The sequence below is a fragment of the Pavona decussata genome, unplaced genomic scaffold (assembly GCF_977016875.1).
Source record: "Pavona decussata unplaced genomic scaffold, jaPavDecu1.1 SCAFFOLD_71, whole genome shotgun sequence".
NCBI lineage: Eukaryota > Metazoa > Cnidaria > Anthozoa > Scleractinia > Agariciidae > Pavona > Pavona decussata.
The window spans coordinates 1,186,294-1,212,113 of record NW_028145490.1 but is presented as its reverse complement, the minus strand read 5'-3'; the positions used below and the strand labels follow the sequence as shown (position 1 = coordinate 1,212,113).

At 37.7% G+C, this 25,820-nt stretch overlaps 1 protein-coding gene across 2 annotated transcripts in view; it reads right to left on the bottom strand.

The window, feature by feature from the left end:
* The window catches only part of LOC146477229 (condensin complex subunit 1-like), a 31,581-nt gene extending 6,687 nt beyond the window's left edge, over window positions 1-24,894 (bottom strand). The window contains exons 1-26 of one of the 2 annotated variants that reach the window (XM_085113682.1): window positions 24,644-24,894; window positions 24,384-24,459; window positions 22,379-22,437; window positions 22,121-22,212; window positions 21,345-21,431; window positions 21,114-21,268; window positions 18,099-18,220; window positions 17,353-17,476; window positions 16,761-16,908; window positions 15,583-15,705; window positions 14,910-14,984; window positions 13,911-14,045; window positions 12,742-12,835; window positions 11,656-11,815; window positions 9,747-9,896; window positions 8,200-8,276; window positions 6,984-7,156; window positions 6,278-6,531; window positions 5,857-5,941; window positions 4,870-4,944; window positions 4,082-4,143; window positions 3,059-3,191; window positions 2,574-2,658; window positions 1,674-1,865; window positions 587-837; window positions 250-361 (exon numbers count right to left, since the gene is read on the bottom strand). In XM_085113682.1, coding sequence (XP_084969808.1) covers window positions 250-361; window positions 587-837; window positions 1,674-1,865; window positions 2,574-2,658; window positions 3,059-3,191; window positions 4,082-4,143; window positions 4,870-4,944; window positions 5,857-5,941; window positions 6,278-6,531; window positions 6,984-7,156; window positions 8,200-8,276; window positions 9,747-9,896; window positions 11,656-11,815; window positions 12,742-12,835; window positions 13,911-14,045; window positions 14,910-14,984; window positions 15,583-15,705; window positions 16,761-16,908; window positions 17,353-17,476; window positions 18,099-18,220; window positions 21,114-21,268; window positions 21,345-21,431; window positions 22,121-22,212; window positions 22,379-22,437; window positions 24,384-24,459; window positions 24,644-24,758 — 3,214 coding nt within the window. In that variant the 5' untranslated portion in view covers window positions 24,759-24,894. The remainder of the gene's footprint in view (window positions 1-249; window positions 362-586; window positions 838-1,673; window positions 1,866-2,573; window positions 2,659-3,058; window positions 3,192-4,081; window positions 4,144-4,869; window positions 4,945-5,856; window positions 5,942-6,277; window positions 6,532-6,983; window positions 7,157-8,199; window positions 8,277-9,746; window positions 9,897-11,655; window positions 11,816-12,741; window positions 12,836-13,910; window positions 14,046-14,909; window positions 14,985-15,582; window positions 15,706-16,760; window positions 16,909-17,352; window positions 17,477-18,098; window positions 18,221-21,113; window positions 21,269-21,344; window positions 21,432-22,120; window positions 22,213-22,378; window positions 22,438-24,383; window positions 24,460-24,643) is intronic. The other variant, XM_085113683.1, reaches the window with a different exon arrangement.
* Between the last annotated feature and the right edge of the window lie 926 nt (window positions 24,895-25,820).

The following is a 25,820-nucleotide window of genomic DNA, read 5'->3' as shown; positions in this document are numbered from 1 at the left end:
CGCTGATTACCAAGCACAAATAAAGTAATTTAAAAATAAATGCAAATGCGTACTTTTGCTTTGCAAAGTGATACTAAAAAAAGTAAAATAGTCCCTTCACAACAGCCTTTGTGTGTCGTATCATAAATAATTTGTTACAAAATTTTCCTCCTTCGAGAATTGATGCAGCTTATAAATAAAACTCCTGTTGGTGACCTAGAAGTGTATGAGCGCAGGTAGTTATTATCTTAGCCAAGCCCTCATACTCACCAGTGACAATCTCGTGTTCACAAATCTTTCTCACGTATTCCGTCTCCACGTCATCCGCCGTCGCCCCAGTCAGTCCCAGTTCCTCCTCAATCGTCTCAGATGCGCCTGTGTCCTAAAATATTTATACAAAAGAAGTTTCTAGAGTCTTCCACCGGCTTCACGCTTACGCAGGAGGAAAAATGAAACGTATACCACTATTGTGTTATAAATCTTCGATTTCGTTTATTAATTCACTTGTTCTGTCTCTTTCAAAACCTTTTGATTGTATTGGAACAGAACTCATCCTCGAAAACCCAGGGGCATGTTGTTTCTTTATTCGCACTACTGTAGTCAGTACCTTTGTAGCATTGGCTGCAGACTCGCTCCCAGTCCCTTTTCTCTTGTTGGCATGTTTCTCTTTCTCCTTATCATTTTCCTCAATCGCCTGTCGCCGTTTAATTTCTCCCAGTACACCAACGTCCAAGTGAACCATATGACGTAGGGCCACGTGACCTGAAACGCTGAGGAACCGAGCCAAAATGCCAGGGTGGCACGTGGTTTGTGAATCACTGGACCGGCCATCTCTGTCTTCGGCGCTTTCTTCAGAAACTGAAAGAAGAACATAGGGAAATATAAAAGTAATTCAACTGATAATAAACATTAAGATAAATCCCAAAGATTCATTGTGAGTTTTTTCTATAACGTGAAATTTGATAAACACTTGTGACAATCTAGACTCAAACCAATTGATGGCAAACTTGAAAACGCAACCTTACAGTCGCAGTTTGTCAATATTTATCAATAAACACAAAATTTCTGTCAACAACAAATCAAATTTCATTAAATTGATTTCCTCTAGGTTTGGCATGAAATAACTCAATCCATTTTCATCTTGCCGTGTTTCTCCATAGTTCTCTGCTGATTTAGTACAGTTGACACCCCTTTCACTGAGGATTTCTTGAATTTAAATTCCTGCGGCGCTTTCCATATAGCCAAAATTTTCACTTCAACCAGTTGAAATGCTAGTGGGATGCACGGATCAAACGCACGACCAGTTTTTCCGTTCCAGTCAGATGAAACGGAAATTACCGTTTGATTTGCAGAAAATTTCCATTTCCATTTTGTTGTCTATTGGCGCCATCATGTACAGTAGAGCCCCGTTAATGACGACCACCTTGGGGCCGTGAAAATGTGGTCGTATTAACGGGTGGTCGGATTAACGAGGTTGTAAAACTAAGGAAATGACCGGACTTTCAATTGGTTCGGGGCACAAAAAAGTGGTCGTAACAACGAGGTGGTGGTAAGGCGGGGTTCCACTGTACTGGAGAAAAAAAACCTTTCCATTTGACACAGAATATGTCCGAAATTTCCAAACGAAAATTTGGGCTAAGAGCGCCGCAGACTTCCAGGGTTTGTACCAGCTAAGTCAATTGTTGCGTTCTTACCATTTTCTTGGTCTTGCGATTCCGATCTCTCCTCTGTGTCCCCGTGGTTGCGTGATTTGTCCAGTAGACTCGCCGCCAGTTTCTTGATGATGTTCTCGGCGATTGTCTCAGGATGTTCCGCCAGAAAGTAAATCACATTTAACGCTTGTTCCATCATAGGAGTCCAGTCCGGTTTATCGAGCTTACTGACACCTGTGAAGTGTTCACAAATACACTTGTATGAATACAGGGAAAACCACGAGAAGGAGAAAAGTCCCAGCGTTCGACAACTGCGTGCATAATTGTTGAGACACCCACGTTGAAAAAAATGCAACCTAGTTGAATTGAAAAAAGTTTATATTCTAGTCTAACGTCCCTCCACCTGCTAGCACAAGTTTCCTTTTCACGATATTTTTGAAAGTAACCAGAAACGACAGAAATATAAGAAGAAAACAGAAAACGACGCTTGCAGGCTACGTCCCCTCAACCTCTAATATCAAAGAACAAATTCTCCTATCTTGTCCCCGTACTTTTGTTACAAACGTACTGTGGAGAAGTTATTAAAATATCAAGAAAATTCGCCTTGGGGAATCATATCCTTAATTCTCATGACCTCAGGGGTTGGATAACCATTGATATTACAAGAAGAAATTTGATGCTGATCACTGTCGGTTAGAGCTTAAAGGGTTACAATGTTGCTACTTAAGGACAACATTTCTGGGGGGAATAGGGGATGGAAAAATGAAGAAAATTTAACTTAAATGGACTACTCAAGCCAGAGTAAAAAATCGTAAAATCTCTCTTTAAAACATGAATTTGGATCAAGACAAGCCTGTTCATCGCAGCTGGTTGACGTGGGCACGCAATATTATAAACGGCAACAAAAATTCAGGAAAACCAGGCGACTGTAATGTGACTGACCTGCAACGACTATGTCAGTAAGCCGCTCAAAAATGGCATGACTGGAAGCAAGCCTGAATGGCTCCTCAGCACTGCAGCCTGGTTTCTAGACAAAACAAAACGAAAATGACGAAGAGAAACACACCGAAAAACAACTGAACGATTTGTTGAATTGTTACCGAGAGGCTGAACTCTATCCCCTTTGAGAAAAACTCGGTTAACGTAACGCGAATCCAAAACTGCGGGAGCTGGCGTCAAATGTGAGAATAATGTAGAAATAAGGATCCCCAGCCTTTTGAATTCTAATAGGGAAGAAGAAAGCTGGCAAAAAAATCCTCTCAAACCCAGTTTAGCTTTCGTAAACTGATGTTACCTCATTGAAATAGCAAAGTGCTAATCAGGGGATGGTACAAACATTCTTTTCTTCTCTGTACCTTGTCTCTACTGTCACTTTACCCATCAAAGTCGGTATTTTCAAGGAAGTCAAATGGTTTGCACTGCGTTACCTTATGTGTTTTAGCAAGTTTTAGCAGAGCCACGCATGTGACACGTGCCAACAGAAAGTCATCTTGAGCTCTCGGTCCCAGGCCTGTGGATACCAACACGTCAATGTTACTGCGCACTATGTCCGTCTCCGCACTAAAATAAAGAAACCAAAAGGAGAGGTTTGACGAGGCAAACAAATGCAGTTAGTAGTTTGTTTCAATGTATTTCTAATCTCAATGTGGTTTTAAAAGCTAAACTAAAACGTCTAAACGGCAAACATTAAAATGAAAGCTATTGCTGAGTAGCTCCCAGTATTCATTTCGTTTTCCCTTTCAAATGCAAATTTTGTAATCGCAGTGGAGAGCAAAGAACAATAGCCTTAATTAGCATGAGAAAACAAAAACCTGAGGGATTCTGGTAGTTGTGGTAAAATGACACCATAGTGAAAATGTCCTATTGGTAGATCACTGCACCGGCATCGGAGAGGTCATGGGTTCGAACCCCGTTCAAAATTGAATTTTTTTTCAGGGTTTTCTTTTCGCAACTGCTTAATTTGCGTACAGAACTTCGATGGTCATTGACGTATTCATTCTTTCCTTCGCAGTTCAAATATATGTATTTCATATATTCCACTTCGATCACTGTGAAGTTCAATTGAGAGTTTTGTGGTTTAGTTCGTTAAATCTAGTTTCCCGATTTTGTTGCAAGTTGTTTCCAGGTTGTCTATTAAGCCTGGTTTTCACTAGCGACGCAAGCACAACCGCAAGCACAAGCACAAGAAAAGGAAAAAATTTGATCCTTGTGCTTGTGCTTTCGCTTATGCTTGCGTCGAGGCCGTTTTCACGGTGAAATAAGCATTCTTATGCTTGCACTTGCGTCACTAGTGAAAACCAGGTTTTACTCTTCTGATCTTTAGTTCTTATGATCAATAAATTGCTATCACGATCATCTCCAACAGCAGCAGATTCCTGCTGTACCTTACGTTTTTTGTTTTCATTTTTCCAGTCGGATTTTACAAACCATGTCTGACCCATAACCCTTACCCAGCCAACATCCCCAGAAGCACTAATGCAGCTCTACTCTCTTCTGGTGTAGTCTGCGGAGCCTGCAAAAAATGACATAATAGCGTAATGGCGTAGTTTTTCTTTTTTGACTAATGAGATGACGTTTTGCCAACAAGTCATGTGGCATGATTGTAAGCATTGCAACACCCTCTATATGAAACGAATATTTGGTTTATCAACAGAGTTGATAACTAAAGGTAAATTTAGTTGATAGGAACTAAAAGTAAATTGGCCAATTTACCTTCAGTTATCAACTCTGTTGATAAACCAAACATTCGTTCAAGTTTCTACTTCCCACCAACGCAGCACCGCAGTTTCATTGGAAACAAACCCCCCATTTTCCTTTGGATAAAATTCTAGTGCATTACGAGGTTACTCCTGCATTTTTTGGCCTCTGTGGAGAGACGCACGTGTAATGTACATTGTCCATCCACACAACTGGGGAAAATTGTTTAGAGCGGTTTTCAATTGAGTGTCGTAAAACCAAAACCAATGAAATTACTCTGACCAATCACAACAGACGTTAACAGCGCAATGAACCAATCAGTACTCGAGCAAATTCATGTGACCGTCACCAAGCGCGGGAAAACGCGTGCGAGCAAGTCACGATTGGTTTTGATGTTGATTTTTATTGGTTGAGAAAGTGACGCGCGTCAGTTTGCCAACCAATCAGAAAGAGAAGTAAAGCAAAATCGAGGCAAACGCTAATTACTGTTGACACTCAATTGAAAACCGCTCTATTCCTGAATGCTTATCATGAGCAGTACCTTCATGGTGAATTTTTCCCACAGTAACTTTATGACAGCGACAGGAATCAGCTTTCCTTTCATCAATTCACTCATCTATGAACACAAAGAAAAGGACTTGAACCAAACTTCAGCGTATAACATATTTACAAACCTGTATTTTCAAACTAATATTAACATAAATAAAAAATCTTCATCTGCTTTGTTTGCTTCAGAGGTTTCCCTCTTTTCCCGAGAAATGTTGCATATGGATTCTGTAGCCTAGAATGAAGCAACATCACGTATCACTTCCCTTCCGCTAGATAGGATGCTAGTGAATTCCATAATAATAATAATAATAATAATAATAATAATAATAATAATAATAATAATAATAATAATAATAATAATAATAATAATAATAATAATAATAATAATAATAATAATAATAAATAAGTTATATTGTCTCTTTTAACATAGAATGATCAAAGGCGCATTACTGCGTGAAAACTAAAGTACGATAAGTTAAAGTTAGGCATCAAAAGCTAATTCAAAAAGACACGTTTTCAGTGTGGATTTAAAATGCTAAAGTGATCTAGATTTCCGTATTGCAAGAGGTAAAGCATTCCACGGTGTGGGAGCCGCTGCTTCAAGAAATATATGGATGTCCGTAGAATCTTGAAATCTTTCCCAAACAGTTTACCAGCCCCGATACACCTGGGTGGAGAGACGCTTTGTGCAAAAAGCCTCTTTTTGACAACCAAACAACACGGCACTTTCGATCACGCTTGAACCATTAACCCTGAGATTCAAATAACAATACACTCACCACTGGATCAACACATCCCTCTCTTCTCTTACAAAAGTTAACTCTCACATCATCCAAAAAGCAGTCTGAACAATCATTCACTTGAAGCTTCCACAAGAATTATTGACAGATGATCGTTACAAATCTGATGCTGTTTCTGGGTCCCACAAAGTGTCTCAAGTTTAAATACCAGAGACAAAGATAAAAAGAATGAAACCTACCAGCTCCTCTAATGAAGTAAGATCTCCAATTGAGGCTCCCTGTGTGAGCGCTATCAGATTTTTCACAATCAATGCTGTTTTAGCTCTATAAAAGATCAGAACAGAGAATGGTAAATAGTGTTTACTTTTCAAAAAGATCGGAACTACACAGTGAGGAATAACAGCGTTCCCTTGCGCTCCAAGAGTCAAAACTTAAAAAATTGACATTTCACGCTGTAACTTTTTTTGAGTCTGTGGATCCTAAAGTGTGACCATTCAAATGAAAGCTACTGAGCAGTACTTTCCTGTGGTGCTGTTTATTATACTGTACAAGGTGGTCCAAACTATTGATGAAAGTGTTAAAATAACTTGCTGTACATTTTATAGGATCATTCAGGAATATGAACACCTTTTTTGAGTTTTATGACTTGAATTAATGTACCTTGCATTCGGAGCGTCTGGGTCCAGGTACAGCCCTTTATATGCCTCCACCACTGCATCCCTGACAGCACTGTCACGTGACCAGATCAAAACCAGCATCCGGCGCACACCGATGATGGCTGACTGCAGACCAAACTCAGAAGCAACAACAAAGAACTCAATGGACTCATTCACATCTGAGATGGTCTTAGAGCCAAGAAGCTGACACACAGTGGGGACAGCTTTCTCCATTTGGGTTTGAAAATGAACATAATCCTACAGATGAAAAAAAAAATCAGTTGTTTAGAGCGGTTTTGAATTGAGAGTCGTAAAACCAACACCAAAGTAATTACTCTGGCCAATCGCCAGAGACGTTAACAGCATAATGAACCAATCAGCACTTGAAGCAAATACATGCAACCCTCACCAAGCCCGGGAAAACGAGTGCGAGCAAGTCACAATAATTACTGATTTTTATTTTTATTTTCATTGGTTAAGAAAGTGGCACGAGTTTTGCCAAACAATCAGAGAGCGAAGTAAAGCAAAGCCAAAGCAAACGCTAATTACTGTCAACACTCAATTGAAAACCGCTCTAAAGTTTCAGTAGTTTGTTTAGTGTGAGCACCAGAGGGAGAATAGCCCTTAATGGATTGTTGTTCGTGACTGACATTTCGACAACTTGAGCAGAAATTATTTTCAGCTGTCTACTGTCATGGTTAGAACCCTACCTTCAAAAACTGAACAATCATTTGTTGTTTAGTGATCTCGTTAACAAGCCCATTTTCGGGCTGGTTTGATGATGAATCCTGATTCTCATGCTCTGTGGAAACTTGAAGCAGCTCATTAGGATCAATGTCATTGTCTTCAACTGGTGGGAACACATCTTCATCATCAGTAGCTACTTAGAGACAAAAAAAAAAAAAAAAAAAAAAACAGAACAAAAACAAATTAACAACTGTTGTAATATTAATTAGTTTGTATCCATGGATGACAATTAATGTTTACAAGAGCTCAATCTTAATTTACATGGTATAACGGTTCATTTTACTTGCCTGAGAAGAAACAAAGCTCAAGTTAAGTTTGGATATGAAAGTTGGCAAAAACGGTACTTTGTTGATTACATTGGCTACTCAAGTCCTACAATGAATTATGTACAAAATACCGCTCCTTACATGCAAGGTGCTGACTGACATGGCACCAAAATAACTAGCTGATCTCCTTCAGTGCTATACCCCGACTAGTAACCTAAGATCCCATTTCGCCCTTAAGCCCTAACAGTGATCAGCATCAAATTTCTCCTTGTAATATCAATACTTATTCAAACCCTGAGGACATGAGAATTAAGGACATGATTACCCAAGGTGAATTTTCTTGATATTCTAATAACTTCTCCCCAATACTTTTATAAGAAAAGTATGGGGACAAGATAGAAAAATTTGTTTTTGATATTAGGGGTTAAAGGATTAAAGAATCTACTTGTAATACCCAAAATATAATCTCAAGTTTTGCAGAGACAGCTGTTTTCAAGTTGCTGCTCCAAGAATATGGAATAATGGTTTGGGACTGTTACCTAATACCACAAAATCTATCCATTCTCTTAATTTTAAGAGCAAGTCAGATAAAAAACATTTTTTTAAACAGACTTTTTATTAGTTAAATGGAACTTTATCTCATATTTTAGACTTTTAAGTCAAAATGCAAAATGTAATCTAATAATTTATTAATTATGACAATTTTTTAATTTTATTTTAACAATTAGAGTGCCATTGAGCTAATGGAAATGACACTTATATATAAAATTATTCTGCTTTACTATAATTATGATGATGATGATGATGATTATTATTATTATAAAAAAGACCTTTTATAAATTAAAGTGATGTGATATTTAATCTTGATGATTGTGTACAATACATCAACTATTGTTATTGAAATTTTACTTACCAAGGAATATTGCCTTCATGATTGACAGCTGCTCTTCAACAGACTTTGCTGAATTGTCACTTTCAATTTCATCATTACTGAAATGCAAAGCAATCTTGATTGCTCAACTACTCTTTCTGAACATGTCTGATAGTTTAATTAACTGCATGTACATAAAACAAATCCAATTTCCAAAATTCCCTTGTTAGGTGAAAAAGTAATAAGTCAGGGCAAAAAACTTTTCTTTCATTTCACTCGTCCATCGGACAAGTACTTTCCAGATTTTGGTTGTCCGAACACAAAATCCACTTGTCCAAAAAATGATCCAAATTTACTACCAAAACCATAATTAAAAAGGAAAGTTACACGTACTAAGAATTCTGTCACTTCATTTACAAGTTCAATAAAAGTGTTAGTACTATGATTACTGATTGAGATTGCTATCCTTTAGACATGTGTTTAGTTTACCGTGGTAAATAACTCTGTACATCATGAGTTGGGAATTTAGGATATGTACTAAGCTCGCCTAACCGGTAAACGTTTGTATGTGGCTTTACGGACCAAGAAGAAATATCAAACTAATCAAAGCTATAAACGTAACAATGAAATAGACCTAACAACTTGTGATCAGTTTCCTACTTCTTACAAAGAGTTGCTGGAATCACGCACGTCATTCTGAAATTTGTTTCTCTCATGATCTGCAATCGTGGAAATGAAAGCCTTGCATGCCGTAGGATTTCTGTAGTGTTGGCCAATGTTTAAGTCATTTTTCTCCTGAAGAATGCACAAATTTGAAAATTTTGTTATGGCGAGTTTTTCCTTCGCTATGAAATGCACTGTGTTAAACAGTTTTTCAAGTCTCTCCTGAGATTCTTCGTTGATCGTCCTGTTCATTCTTACCAATGGTGCCTGCTCTGGTCTAGTCTCGTTTTTCGCTCTTTCAAAACAGAAGTAGTGGTATCGGGATATTGTGACTAATCTGGCTTTCACGACGAAAACCAGTCCACGATGAACCGTCAATACCCAGAAAAAGGCGGCTACTTTTGTCACAAACGGAGGAATATTTACGACAAACTCTACAAAACATTTCATTTTTGGCTTTATCAAAAATCAACCCATGGAAATTCTTTCTTCCAGACTTGGTTGAATTTATGAACATGAGATTCTTTGTACTTCTTCTTTCTTTATTGTTGTGGAGATGTTTCCTCATTTGATGGAGATGGTCTCTTATTGTTTTCCTTGCGCTCAATTTCTCAAAGGTCGATACAATCTTGGACAAAACTAGTTGAGAAAAATGGGAATTGTGCGCATAGATTTCCATCTCCATTAAGGAAAACACCATCTAGAGAGTAGTAAACCTTTACTCCCCCCCTTTCCCCTCCCTCAATGTTTCTTTAAAGGTTGGATGATTACCTAGCCTTTTTTCAGCAGGGGACGTCCAACACTGATTAGGGGGAGGGAGGGGCTGAGTTGTTGATTCATCACTGTATAGCGGTGGAATTTGTAAATTGACAAAAAGTCTCTCAACAGTTTTGTCCAAGATTCATAGTAGTTTTCAATCATGATACCTTTGTTCATTGTCCTCAGCAGGTTCTTCACTCTTGTCAGCAGTAACAAAAATGCTATGTTCTGGCCATGTTACCATGGCAGCCTTCAGCACTGCAAGGGCTTTTTTATGATGACCTTGGTTCAAGTGATTCCTGATCTGCTTCAGTGCACTGGATGGGGAAATGTTTATATGAGTCCATAATATACTAAGACATTACTCAAACAAGTTACTGCTCAGTTAATACAGTCGGACCTCTATTAAGCAGCCACCCTGGGGACTTTGAAAACTGGCCGCTTAATAAAGTCATTTGCCTTTTCGATAGATAGGGTAAGGTCCTGGTAACCATGAAACTGGGCAAAGTGTCGGAGTTGATCGGTGTCATTATAGTGGTCGAGATTAAATTGTAGTTCTTGTTGTTATCAGTTATCACCTTCATACTATCTGTCACCATTTCACTTGAAAAGGTAATTTGCTGATGGGTTAATAGAGGTAAAAAAAAAAACAACAACAACAACTAAACTTGCAACAGCAAAAAAGTGACCGCGGCCGCTTAATAGAGGTGGCCGTTGAATAGAGGTATCGAATACAGCACTTTACTGACAAATAATTCAGGACTTAGGAAAGTGGCCGCTTAATTGAGGGACTGGCCGCTTAATAGAGGTCCGACTGTACATAATCCTGGTCAGTCATGAAAAGAGATTCAAGTGTACAATGTATATGCATCAGTGGTGATGTCAGAACCATCATTTGCAACTGACTGCAATGTACACAAGGCTTATTTACCCTCTGATGAATGCCAAGAAGTACTTTCTATTAAGCAGTCAAAGATCATAAGATCTGAGAAAGAACTGTATCAGGTCCAGCTCTCTTAGTCTATCTGAGTAAAGTAAAGGAAAGAGAGAGAGTGGTGCAATCACAGGCTAATGTCTAGTCTACATGTACATTGGACTTTTTCTTTTATTCATCCTTTAGATTTCTATCTTTAACTTCAGAAGAAGCTTTTTGAATTTTCTTTACTTAATAATTATTGCTAATACTCATAATATATAAATGTATAATCAAACCACAAGCTATTAGTAAATTAAGGTTTCTTTTGATATTATTAAAAGGAAATCATGATATACAAAATAATGTATAGTGATGGCTGGGCAGTTCCACTGAAGGAAATGTGTCTCATGCAATTTCAAAGTGATAATGAAAATTACCCCTTAAAATTGTGTTTTTCCAGAAAATAACCATCCCCCTCTCACAGAAGGTTTTTCAGTTTGCACTCCACCTCTTAATTTCAAAACTTTGGAAATACCAAATGAATTTAACTCTGTACTATTCTTAAAAAAACCTACATCAAAAACTTTTCAGTGACCTTCCATGAGGGTGGGGTGAGGGGTTGGGTTATGGAAATTTTCTGGGACCACACACTGAGGAGAACTACATGTTAAGTCTTTCTTAAAGGGAGCTCCACTCCGAAAACAAATGGATGGTAAATTGTTGAAAATAGTGTCTAAATTCTAAATTTTAGTTTAAGAAGTAGAAATAACATTCTTTGAAAGTGTGCTTAAAATTAGATATGATTGTCGCCTATTTTGGCTTTTAAACTTCCTGGGCGCAGCCAGCTTGGATTTCATGATGTAATACGGTTGCTCTATTGTTTCACACAAAGAACTTCTACATGTACTTACTAATAATTAGTGGCAACTGTGTGACGTCATAAAATTCAAAATGGCAGCGCCCAGGAAATTCAAAATAAAAAATAGGCCATAATCATATCTAATTTTTAGCACACTTGAATGTCACTTCTACTTTCTAAACTAAAATTTAGAACTTAGACACTATTTCAAAGAATTTACCGTCCATTTGTTTTCGGAGTGGAGGTTCCCTTTTAGAGAAAGATTCCAAAAACACAATCAGAGTGTGATTAGTGTTCTTACCATTCTAGAGCAGTATCCACATCACCTTGGAACTCCACTGGCCCATCATCCTCATCAACAATGTCTTCACAATCAAGGTATTCCACAATAGTGGCCTGCACCTCAGGTTTAATGGCTTCCCAGATCTCCTGAGCATTCTCACTTGCAGGTACAACAGGAACTAAAATATAACAACACATTTTTATCAATGTAACACGAGGATCATCTCTAAAACACAAGACTGCAGTCTGGTTAAAGAAAAATAAATAAATAAATAAAAAAAAAATTTGGACAAGATTTTCTCTAATATTGCAAGAAGGCAACAAGGCCAAGTGGCTTCCAATTGAGTTTTGAAATTTCAAGGTTTCAGACTCAAGAACTTTGCGTTTTGACCACTACTAAGCAGAATTGGTTCACACTCCATCAACTGTAGTTTGGATGGTCAAAATAGTAGGCTGGGACTCATTCACTACCTGTAACTCAAGTCATGTGAGCTTAGATTAGTCAGTTCTTGTTTAGTTACCTCTGACTATTTCAAACTAATGCTGGGGATGTTCAAACATGACCATGTGCTTCCACTCCTACAGTGTAGGTCACTAAGTCATGTTACTAGCTTATGACTTTCTTCCTTTAGTCTGGTGGTAGAGAACCATGTATCACCAGTGGCATATATGGTTAACTGATTATTTGGGACAAATGCTGAGGACCTCGAAAGCTACTGGCTTCACCTCGCCGTTCAGATTGGGGGATTACCTAGTAGGGAGTTAAGTTTTTCAAGTAGACTTCTGACTGTTTGTTACAGAGTTTGACCCCTTGGCTGGCCAAGCTTCTGAAAGCCAACAGTTCTACCTCTCACCATTTTAAATCTTGTTATAATAATTAAAAATTTGTAAAGTTTGTTTATCTAGTATTTATACTTCACTTAACTAGCTCTAGAAACTTTACTTTGTAAAAAACTGTTTGGTTAGACATACTAATGCATCCCACAGCAATATCTTGAAATTAATTGAGGCTTGCCGCTTCGGTCATTAATGTTAATTAATATCAATGGTTGTGCTGAAACACCATGTCATCAGATGAATCATTTCATGGCTCAAGAAAGTGTACCTTGTCCATCTTGATCCTCACAGAGATGTGGAGCCATCTCTTTCAGTTTAGCCATCTCCTTAGATAGATTCTCTTGCAGATGATCCAGTGGTAGCTATTACAACAACAAAATTAAATCAGACCAGTCAACTGGATTTTCCTGAATACCCAATGTCATACTCATGTTGACCAACACATTGGGAAGAAACGTGTTATGACCATAGAGTATATGCAGTTGATATATGTTTTTGAACTAGTGTGAGGTCTATATTGGGAAAATATTGCTTGATTTTTTCTGCCAGTTTTTCTTGCAAAAAAGTACCAGACCACTATTTTCTTCAGAATACAGACTGCATGAACAAGCTACATGTAGTTCAATAAGGTTTCTATTATATAGACTTTCCCGCTTGTTGCTTCCTAGTTCACATAAAACTTGTTAATGTTCAAGAAGTACAAGAAAAAATGCAAGAAAGTAAAAACTCTGACATGATGGTTTGAACAGTTTCTACTTCGTAAGCTTAATTTAACCCTTTCCTGCCCAAGAGTGCCATGCGGCACAAGATGCAATTATGAGCTCAGTATTTGGTCAATTTGTGTGAAATTTGCACAACCAAAAGATCTTGGAAAGATCTACAAATTGAAGACATAAAATCATGCCCCCCTCCTATATGAGACTTGATTTACCACCCCTCAAACTTTTGGAATTTTTTTCTTTTGTACGTTAAGGGTCCAGTTGCTAATTCTTACAACAAACAATGCACTGAGAGCTGTACATTAAGCTATAGTTTAGGGATATACCCAATATGTATAACGAATAGGCAAATTTTCAATGTTTTTTTTCTTTCGTTTTGGACTTTTCTCACTCTAATATGTGACCTGCTCCATCTCTGTTGGTGTGATTTATAGCACACTCCAGAAAATACCTTTTAAATGGTATATCACATGTAGTCTCCCAGTTCATAGTTAGCGATGTATAAAAATTTGGCATTTCCCTCGGGCAGGAAAGGGTTAAAACAGTTTTGCTTTCTTTTTTTGTCAGAATTGAAACACTTTCCCTTCAAATGTACATTTTAATTAATGAAAGCGGACCATCATAGTGGTCCAAATTTACCAATACGTTCAGGGAGCCAATCAGAATGCTCCTTTTCAGCGCGGACCAGTTCAGCTATATGATAATGAAAATTACTGACCTGTGCGCCAAAAGGATTGCAAATAAGACAAGTCTTCAGTAGCTGAATGGCATTTTTACGCACAATGCTGGATTTATCTTGAAGACGACTTATCACCAGTTCCAGGAGATGAGGCTGTCGAGAAAGGGGAATTGCCTGGCAAAAATCAAACAAAACAATAGCATTTATATAACAAGTCTGCTTATCATATAAACGTAACAACCTTACAAAATTCCTCTTTCTGGAGTTAAATTTCTTTTCAGTGCAAAATGTTAGGCAGCAAACTGCTTACCAACAATAACAATTACAGCTAGCCTTATAAAATAAAGGGCACGGTGTAAAGTGCACAAGAGGCAATTTGGTCTTAAAGGGGAAGTGTCATGGGGCTTTTGACCTCTTTTGTTAAATATGGTGAAATAATACATTCACTTAGCTTCAAAATAATTGTAGAACATCAAGAGGAAAGAAATCAACTCATTTCGTGAAAGGAACAACTCATGATCTGTTCTAGTACATTTTGGAAACAATAATGCGAGAACTTGAAAAACATTAGCCTAAGTTTCAATCCATTCTGACTTATTCTGTGTCTGGCCAGAGGCACTAATCGACAGTTTTATTGGCAGCACTTGGGTGATAATTTATAACAAAACTAGACAATTTAATTGTTTTGTTTCTGTTGACAGACAAACATTTTTGATTTTTTGAAATGACATCAAATTCGTGTGATACTTCCCCTTTAAGAATCCGAATTAGAGAGCTGTAAGATTCTCTGTTTAATGTTATTCCTTCAGGTCACTGATTTGCTGTATATGTGGGTTTGTTATGTGCTGTCTAATTTGCCATTTTGATAGAACGGAGTTAAAGCTATTGATAAAATTTGGGAATTGCTAAAAGTGTGTGTGAAGTACTTTAAGTGCCCATATCATGGATGCATGAATTTTAAAAACATTACCTGTGTTTCTTTCCGGGCACCAAGGGTGAATGGGGAAAGCAAAAGGCTATGATGTATCGAAATTTTACCTTCTCTTTGCAAAGTTCAAGCCAAATATGGAGAGCTTTGCTTCGAACATAAGCATTTACATCATGGATGTGTTCCTGATTAACAAAGAGAAAAGTGACAACAGTTAGTTTTGATAAATAACAATTATAATATTATTAGAGTAGGTAATGTCAGTAAGAGTTGGTTTTTTTAAAGTGGAACTAACCCCCCCTCCCCAGCCAATTTTTTTTTTCGCCTAACATAATCCCCCTATTGGCCTGATCATTTGTGCCAAAGAATTGTTGATGTAGCTTTTTTCTCTTTTTTTTTTTCAAGAATTTTCAAATTTGGAAAATTTTGTGCTTGTTTGACTGGTGTCTACTTGTAAAGGGGGAATGGGCCTAGTTCAGCCGTGACATCATTGAGGAAATGCTTGCAAAATAATTCGTGTTTTTTCATTCAATGATGTCACAACTTAACTTGACGCAGGTCCCTAAATATGTGGCGACAGGTCAAGAAAGTAAAACTTCAAAAAGGCCGTAGAAACGCGAGGATTTTATCAATCTCAAAAGTTTTTTGCACAAATGATCAGGGCAATATTGTTAGGAGAGCATGTTTAAATCTAAAATAATTGGGGGGGGGGGGTGGGTTAGTTGCACTTTAAACAGAACAGTTTTGTTTCAGATGATAAATTTCTCTTTTGCAGATAATAACCTCCATTTTGTCAAGCAGTTGATCCCTGAGTTTCTTTGCCGTATCATCTAGATCTTCTTTACAAAGAACCTTGACAACAATCTCTCCCATCAGACCAAGGATACCATTCCTCATGGAATAACACTGCAAAGGAATAACACACTGAGCATAAAGAATATGTACAACATAAAATTGTGTATTAAATAAGTAACAACCCTCACATAGTCAAAAAATATAAAATGAGACATTCAACATTCTTTTAATAAAAAGTATTCAAAGGTGTTTTACTGGTACATGGAAAGCCAAGTAAGTATCAAGGCCAATGAAAACATTTTTTGGTTTTGAGGTTGTGTGTGATCTTTACTGTTTCAACAGGTGGTTACTTATGGGATTAATAAACAACTGTACATTAATGAGTTGCTTGCAGAACTTCCAGGTGTGTCATTAGCCAAGTGTAAGTTGAGTAAATCCAAACCATTTTTATTTATGCATTCTGATTGGCTAACAGAGGCAACAATCAAAATTTATGCTCAACACAAAAATATGTAATTTACATTGTATAGGTGGTTTGCACTGCCGCCATGTTGGTGGACAAAACAAAAGAAAATTTGTTCACAAAGTTTGTATAAAAATGGAAGTTAACTCCCAGAGGAGAAAGATCTCATTGTTCCTGTCCACCAACATGGCTGCCATGACATCACATGCAAAGCAGCAATACATTTGGTCGCAATATAATATGGATGAATGTGAAAGAGATGTGACATTGTGTTTTCAGCCTGGTTAATAATAAATGATAGATGTATTGATTCAGTCAGTGACAGTAACACAGGCATACTTGGAAAAAGGAAATCTGAGTGCTCCTATCAGAAGTCAAACCCATGACCTTCCGATTTCTAGTTCGGAAGCTCTACCACTGAGCTACAGGAGAGTTGTGGGAGCTAAGGCCATTAAATTAGGTTCAAATTGTGACACACATCCTGCATACTGCATAGGATTTGAACGTCAGTAAGTATGAACGAGATGTGGTGACAATATTATGTTTTAATCCTAGCAGTATGCAGGACGTTTGTCACATGAACCTACATGTAATACGGATGCATTTTGTAACTGTATTTAAAATCATGCTGGCACCAACAAATAAACACAAGCCAGATTGCTGAATTCCACAAGGAAGAATCAAAGCACATCTTCTATTGTACCTCTCCATTCAAGTGGCACAACAGTACACTGATGTTAGGAATGATTTGCATTGGAACCCTGCCAGCAAGGTCTACTAAGAAGTCAGCATACGCTCGTGTTCCACTGGTGTCCCTTGCTAGATCTCTTGGATCCATCCTACCAATCTCCCTGCAATGTCCACAAGAAATCAGATTATCAATTGAACAAACTATTCTTTTGTGAGGTTAGAACTAACCGTCCATACTAAAAATACTGAAATCAGTGCTTTAGGTTGGTCTACGTTGGACATGATATTGCCTTCTGTTGGTTGTGCTTATTTTGAACCAAACAACAAAAACTTTTCTACTGAGTTACAAATATTGTCAAAGATAGCAAGTGGTATAAAATAGACACAACTCTATGTATTAGATCTACATCGGATCCTATATGATCTACAGTGTATTTGGACTATTTGGTGTTGCCATCAAAGCTGGAACAATTGAAAATTATTGGCTGTGAAAGGAATGAAAAGGGACTTTTGGAGGAAGAAAAAATTTAGGCAAAATTTTGGAAATTATTGCAACCCTAAGTCAATATTTATTCTCGCCTATTACATTTTGTTATGTGGCTGACCTTATAACCTCTGAGACAATACTTTTGACAGCAAACTCATTCACAAATGTTTCAACAGCCTGTGCCAGTGGTTGAACAAGGTGTTCAAAGTGCTGGAGAAGCTGAACAATCTTCAGACTCACACCTATTAAACAACAGTTTAAAATAACAAAGTTAGTCTTAGTTATACTGTATTACAAGGCAAAACATTAAGCTACCCTTAAATTCTGGGGAAAAAAAACCCTTCTATTTCAGGGGTACAAAACGTTTCAATGAACTCCTGTCAAATATTGTAAATGCCATTAACATCCAGACTTTCTGTCGCCTAGCAAAACATTTCTTTTTGTTATAACATTTTAGTAAAGTATCTTTTTTAGCCACTTTGTGTTTAGCATATTTGTATTTTTAGCAGAATATTTGTAAGACTCTTATTAAATCTAGTATAGTATTTTTTTTATCCCCTTTGGTTTCAGTTTTAGTGTAATGTTAGTATTTATTAATTTATTTTTTTTAGGGGGGGTGGGGCGGGGCGCTGGGTCACTCTGGAAGTCTGTCATCTGTGCTTGCCAGGTGCATCCATGTAGTTTGAATTTGATTTTTGAACTTTAAGATAAGGTCGATTTCTGTAAATTTGTTTTGTCCCAATTTAAACTTTGGTGCACTCTGCAAACCAGGAAGCACTTTGTATCAGACTGTTTGCATATTAATTACAGTACATCCATATTGACACGGCATAGCTGTAAGGAACAAAAGGAGAGATCTCTTACCTAGGCCATAATTATATTTCTTGACCATTACTCCCAGAAGATTGAAAATCAGTTCCTTAGTCGTTCCATTCTTTACTGTGGTTGGATTTTCAAGGAACTTGTAGCAACATCCTGTGATTAAACTGTGACATGGATAAAAGGTAACAGTGATCATTTAAGTCCTCTAAGACAGTGCACATTACTACACACTGTTTCAGGTCTTTCAGAATGACATAAGATTAATAATTATTAATCTTACAACTTTGAATTCATCAGACTAATTTAACAGTTTATAGCGGTGGTTGTGCTAAAAAAACGTGATTGAAAATAACAATATAATAATAATATTTTATAGGCAACAACTATCAATCAATAAGTTAGCTCATACATACTACATTGTAAGTAACTTCGACGTATACGCATCTTTGATATTATACTCATCAACAATAGATGAGCTTGGGAGCTGGTGCCTAAAAGGTTGGTGGAGCCGGGCAGCAACCAGGCATCGGGAAGGAGGTATCCATAGCAACCCTGTGAGCAGCCATTACCAAAGCGTCACACTGAACCCAATCAGTGGAATACTTACCAGACCAGGCGCGGATCCAGGATTTTGAAATGGGGGGTGAATTTTTGTAATAATGTAATTTTTTATAGAGCCAAAGCCTGGTTGAGGTGTTTGAGGTCTGTGCAGCGAAGAGCTCTCAAGGAGCTTATTAACGTTAACAACAAAGAAATTATTCTCAAAAAAGCAGATAAAGGCAGAACAACCGTCGTTATGAACGGAGAAAACAAAATCAATGACGGACAGAAACAATTGGATGATAGAAATAACTGTCAGCCACTAGACGAACCAATGGTTAGAGACACATCCCAGAGAGTTAAACACCTCATTAATGCCCTTCATCAAGCAGGGTGCATAGACGAAATGACGGTTAAATGGTTTAACCTAACACCAAATCCGCCTCGAAGCCCAGTGTTTTGTACCCTCACAAAAATTCACAAACCGACATTAGTCGGAAGTCAAGACCTATCATATCTGGGTGTGATGGCCCAACAGAACGCCTATCATCATTCGTAGACAAACTACTTCAGCCAATAGCACAAATACAGGACTCGTTTCTAAAAGATACGACACATTTCATAAGTTTTATTGAAAGCACTAGGGTGCCTAGAAACGCTTTTCTAGTCTCAATGGATGTCACTAGCCTTTACACGAATATCCCACAGGAGGACTGAAACAATCACTATAGTATGCAACGCATACGAGAACTTTCATGCCAATAACCCTCCTATAGCTACAAATTTCCTCAAAGAAATGCTCAGCCTTATACTGAAGGAGAACTCCTTCCAAACACACGGAACTGCCATGGGCACTAAAATGGCAGTAGCTTTTGCCAACATCTTTATGGCATCTATAGAAAAGGAGATCTTAAGGCAGAGCGTTCACAAACCACTAATGTGGAGAAGATTCATTGACGATGTATTTTACTTGTGGGATACAAACAAAGAAGAAATAGAAAATTCATTGAGCAAGCAAATTCGTACCACCCTACCATAAAGTTTACCGCTGAAGTCTCACAATAAGAAACAACATTCTTGGATACAACAGTCTATAAGGGACAGAGATTCGAGAAAGAATCGATTCTCGACGTGCGCACACATTACAAACCTACTAAAACATTTCAGTACACAAACTACAACAGCTGCCACCCAGCAGGCACTTCTGAGGACAAACGCTTCTAAAGTAGTGTTTGACGAAAACATTAAAAACTTTAAAACACGCCTGGTATCGAGAGCTTATCCTAGTAACCTGGTGGACAAAATCCTCTCCGAAGTTAACTTCGCAGAAAGGAAGAACGCTCTTACACAAAAACAGAAAGTGCACAAGAAAATTCTACCCTTCGTGACACAATTTCAACCATCACTGCCATGTTTGAAAAATATTCTAATGGACACTGAATGGCATTTAATACAAAACCAGCCGCTACTAAGAGAGATATACAAGGAACCTCCCTTAATCTATTATAGAAAAGGGAAATCGCTTAAAGACATGCTTATTAAAGAAAAATTATAAAGGCTTTTATCAACACAATGGGCACACAGCGGGAGTCGTGTAGGTCTGTCAACCCCATTTCAACAGGCTCAAAATGAATAAATTGATTGGTAGAACCAGTCATCGCTAATGCACATTCTCCACCTCAATTAGAGAAATCAAATATTATTTCAATATTTGACGGATAAGGAAAAAAAAAAAGGAAGGGGGCTCAAAAAAAGGGGGGTGAAAATTCACCCATTTCACCTCCCCTGGATCCGCCCCTGCAGACCCGATACTAACCAAAAGGGAGTAGAGAGGGAAAAAAGGCTTGAAAATAAAGCAAGCAAAATGACCTTTTTCACAGGCCAGCAAGCAAGCAAATGGAAAGCAAACCATGATGCGTCCCCCTGTAGAGAGCTCAAAGGTTGCCCCTGAGCCGTGACAAGAGGTGACCGCTGACCGGCATTGTGTTCACTTTAACCTTGCCTAAGACATACAGTGTAACAAGCCGGTCATGTCAAACACTCAGATGAGTGTGTGCATTTTCAGCAGGCATGTGTTACATGCACTTTTTTTTTTTGGAATTGCTTATTTCTGATCTGCACTGCATATAAAGTGTCTAAAACGAATGTCTTGGAATCTTCAAATCCCAACCACAAAGTGCAAAAATTACAACAACTGCATGACTACAATCTTGAAATAAAATTTGATGTCAATAGGAGAACTGAAAAGTAATATTGGCTGATATATTTTAGGTCTTAACAAAAATAAAATTAATGTTCTTACGTAGCCTGTAAATGGGAAATTTTCTAGTTGCTGGCCCACAAAAAAAAAAAAAAATTAATTAATTAATCTGCCCTCCTTTTTCTTTCACTCTTTCAACATTAGCAAAATTTAATTGCAATAATGTTTTGTACATTGTAACATTACTATTAGCTTTTGTGTAAGCTGTGTGGAAAACACGTGTTTCTCCCAACAATTTAATTATAAGTTAGACTTACTTGACAAATTCTTCCTCCACAATAGGTGGGTCCCACAGTCTGTTGATGTCCAGTTGCAAGAGTTGGCCAAGGGTCTGAATCACTGCATCACGCTGTTCATCCCACTCCCAGCAACCAGAAGTCTTTTTCTTTGAATTAGCTGACTTGCCTTTTTTCTAAAAAGGTGAACAACACACTGGGTCACCTTACTGAACTTGATTCAACTTCCTTATTCTGAGTCTGATACTGTACCTTTCCAGCAACAATAACCTCAGTTGATGGCTTGGTAGCTTCAATTTCAAATGCATCTGCAAATTGCGTCAGGAGATAACACAACATCTACAGCAAAAAAAAAAAAAAAAAAACTTTAGTATAAAAATACAGACAAGGATATTGTGTGGGTTTCCGAAAAAAAAAAAATCCACCCCTCCCCCACAGAAAATCATAGGAATGTGAAGAGGGAGGGGGTGTGGGGTGTGCACACCCCTTTTCCTCCTAGTATGCATACACTCACCAATTCTGGAGAGGTACGCTAAATATCCTCTGGATTAACATACATGTATTCTTTACCAACATGTGACAAACACTGTATTATGCAGCCTGAAAATTAATAATTTAACACAGTTACATTGGCCCTCTCATGGAAAGTGACACCTTGATTTATGAAGTGCCAAGAGACTAGGGAAATTGGTTCGTTAAATTGAGGTTCCACTGCACCCACAAGTTGTTGCTTTCTGTGACAAAAATTAAATTTCCTTAGCGGTTCCATACATGCATAATAATAAACTTAAGAGCTTTTTCGGCAGAAAAGGAAAATGTCAAAAGGCTGACAAAACCACATTATACATGGACAAAGGAAAATACTCCGAACAAAGCAAATGAATTAAAATTAAACTACCAACTAAACAACAGCGGGCTGCCAGCTCACCCCTTTCCCCAATAGACTAGTAGAGTAACCACAAATAAATAATACACTCAAGAAACTGACTTCTCTGCCTCAGCAATCATAAATTTAATAGCATCTCTACCTTGAGAGTATTGAGATGTGTTCGCCTGACTTGGAAATCAATGTCTCCATCTTCCAATATCGAGGGAAGCATATTTGTGAACTGGGAAAGGACTGTGATAATGCAAAGGAAACAAACAGTGGGTTAGTGAAAAGCTATGCTCCCTTTGAAGATGTTAAGGCCTTTCCACTCTGTATAGTGGCCCAAAAATTTACTTTCTTTCGGTAGAATCAGAGTAGACAAACACAGTGTGTTTAAACTATCAATAAAACTTGGTACCTTGTAACAAAGCATCCCATGTTCCTTCTCTCAGTGAAGTCTCCAATTCATTAAAATGTCTGTAAACCCAAAATGCAAGATTAAGTTATGAAATTTTCAACCTAACAGTTTAGTATGTGACATGTTGAAGACGCCTAACTTAATAATATCTTATTCCACCAAAGTGTTATCATTTTCTTCAAGTTGAACTTTATGAGTTCTCCTATGTGGACTGCTGTGGCTATCCTATAATTTTTTATCTTTGACAAGACCCAAGGTAGCACAGATGGCGTTGACATAGAAAAGTAAGAGGCAAAGTTCTCATGTCAATGAGGGTCAGGAAGACCTAAGTACAGTGCTAGACTGATGGCCTCTGTTTTCTGGCACACTGTTAAGGACGTTGTTGTACATATGTACAGTCTGTTGAAAATTTGAAAATGTAAACCGAATTGAGTAATATTTAAAGGCATGGCAGTTGGAAAGAGCCAAGGTAGTCTGCACTACCAACAGCTGTTTACAACATACAATAATAAATTATTATTATCATTACAGGAATACATCTAGTGTTCAGATGTTGTTACACCAGCAATATTCTTGGAAGTCATACAATGTAAGGGTAGTTAAGAAACTGTGGGAGAAGTGATTTCAAAGTGAAGGAAATGCCATTTAAGAGAACCTATATTTCAAAAGGTTTGTGGGGGAACATTGCAGAGATCACCCGAGGAAGCTTGAGCCTCTGGCAACTTGATCAAGCCTCCCTTTTTCACCTCCAATGGTTGGAATCTCTGCTTTTGGACTGTTACACTATAAACCTGTATTATGTGATTATCAATCCATTTCCAAAGGGTCACTACTCAATACAGGTTTAACTGTACATGACTATCTGTAACATCCACTGTGACAGATAAAGCTGTTGTGAGTCAAATTGCAGCAATAGTTTCTACACTTGAATTGCCTTTTGTTTCATTCCCCAAAGCCTCATAGCCAAGCTAGAATTTTAACATATTGAAATTGGTCTATTATGCCTATAGCAAGGCATGTTACGTTGTGATGAAGAATGGGTGGGGGTAGGGAGGGAGGAACCTGGAACTGAAGAGGATAAGGACCAGATTATGAAAATGGTGGGAACTGGAAGGAATTTTGCAGTATTGCATAAGGGTTTCAAGAAATGGATTCTACAAAGCAGGTCTGAAAATGAGTATGAATTTTAGAGGCCAGATGCAAAATAGGAACTTGAAGTCAGTGAGTAGACACATTTTGGTTTGAAATAGGGTCACCAGCAATTCAGAGGAGTACCCCCTGGGATCCTGAATAGGATCTTACAAGATAGGCCTTATCACGGTTTTCGACGCCATTTTGACGAGTAGGCAAACACGCTTGAAATAACAGTGTTTGTATGGAAATCTGATGTCGAATAATTTTTGTTAGAAATTGGCGTCGAAAACCGTGATAAGGCCTATTCTAACACAAAGTTTTGCGAGACCGTACAAAATCTTTATATAGGATCCTATCAGACTATGGCCACTGAGGAGCCTGACAAGCATCCTGGAGGATACTATAACATCCTGTGAAAGATTTCATGCAAATTGTCTTGCAAAACCACGGGAAAGAAATGTTGTACAAAAAAACACTGCATAGTGTAAAACCGTCTTTATGGTTAAACTGAGCACATTATTTCCTAGTAGTAGGTAATTTAGTCAAAACAGTGATGGGGCAAATAGGAAAGTTGTGTTTTGTACAACAATAATATGTGTTTATTAATTTTAAACAATATTTCGAAGTTTCTATGTCCTGTATATATGTAAAGTCGGCAAGATTTCCGCAGAGCCCCACATGTTAATAATGCAAATACATTTTCAGAGTCAAACTCAATGTCTGTAAATGTTTATGGGTACAGTATGAGAGTAGTGTGTGTTAGTGTGTATAATATTCAATATTGACGAATGAAGCTGTGCGGAAATCTTTCCAAAGGTAAAACTCAGTATGAAGAAACTAAGCTTATATAATTTTCGAGTTTAACACTGACCTTAAAACACTGAAAAAACAATCGAAACTCTCAAGAATAACGTTTGGTCCACCAGAACGGAGATCGGCTAAGCAGTCTGAAATGTAGAAAAGTATAAAACGATAACCAGATCCAGGCAAGTCTAGGGGAGGCCTGCCATTCAAAAAGGTACGCTTCCCTGTCAATAAACAGTTTTGCACTAACATCAGTGGCTGTTAATATCTGTAAATACGACGAAAAATAATAATAATAAACTTCATATTAAGCTTAAATATTCTTACCTCGAAGTTTGTTTGGGAGAATCCGCGCAGAGAGAATTTCGTCCACGACGTACGAACCCGCTTCGCCGCTTAATAAATCATCTTTAGACAATGGTATCGCGAAGTCCACATCCATAGCTTTAGAAATTTATATTTTGGGGGTTAAAAATCAAATTAAAACTTGTATAAAATCGCAAAACAATATGATATCGACGTTTCATTCCAAACACAAGCGATGCACTCTTGTCGGTAAAAATGGCCGCCTTTTTTCGAACGGCTGAAAGAGCCAATAAAAAGCTTGTGTTCCAGTCCCCACTCTCCGTGTTCTTCACGGCCATTCCTTCGTTTTCTTTCATTTCATCCTCTTTTCAAATAAATTTTGAATGATAGTTAACTAATGATTGTTCTTTCGCGATTCACGAATTATTGAAAGCATTTTTTTTAGAAAACAGTAATGTTTCTCTTTCACTGGAGTGGTCGCAACTCTCGTAATGTTACTGGTAGCCTTCATCTGCTGGCGTTTGCTCGATCTAGTTGCAATCAGTACTTCCATTCCATAGCTTGTTTTTAAAATTTGGTGTTAGAGTAAGTATCTCTTGGCGTGAGCTCTTAGCTTGGCTACCCCCATTCCCGGCGAGTAGCTCTAGCTGTTAGTAAGTAGTAGTAGTAAGTAAGCAAATGTCTGGATTTAAATTCGTGTGTCTGTTTATTTCTGACTTGTTTCTGTGTGTTGAGCCACTTTCAGGGAATTTTCAAGGAGCTGAGTTATTTAATTATATTTAATTTTATTGAATTCGCCACTGAAATACGTAAATAACAACAATAATAACACCAAAAAATCAAGGATATTAAGAAGAGAAGGAAACAAAGCTTGCGCTCATATTTTACTCTTGATCACCTGCAGTTCAAATATATGAATTTCATATATTTCACTCCCATGTCTTCACCTCTACTGATATTTTACTACCAGCTCCCAGTTGGCTTGATAGCTCAGTTGGTAGAGCTCGCAGAGGTCATGGCATGGGTTCGAATCCCGTTCAAGCCTGGATTTTTTTCAGGCCGATTCTTTTCGCAAGTGCGATTATCTGTTATTCATTATTAGTTTTTACAGTGCCAGGAAAGGTTAATTCAAAGGTCTTTCGCTCTTGGTAAGAGAAGTTTGTTTAGTAAATCTTTAGAGCAGATTCAATGGCAATCA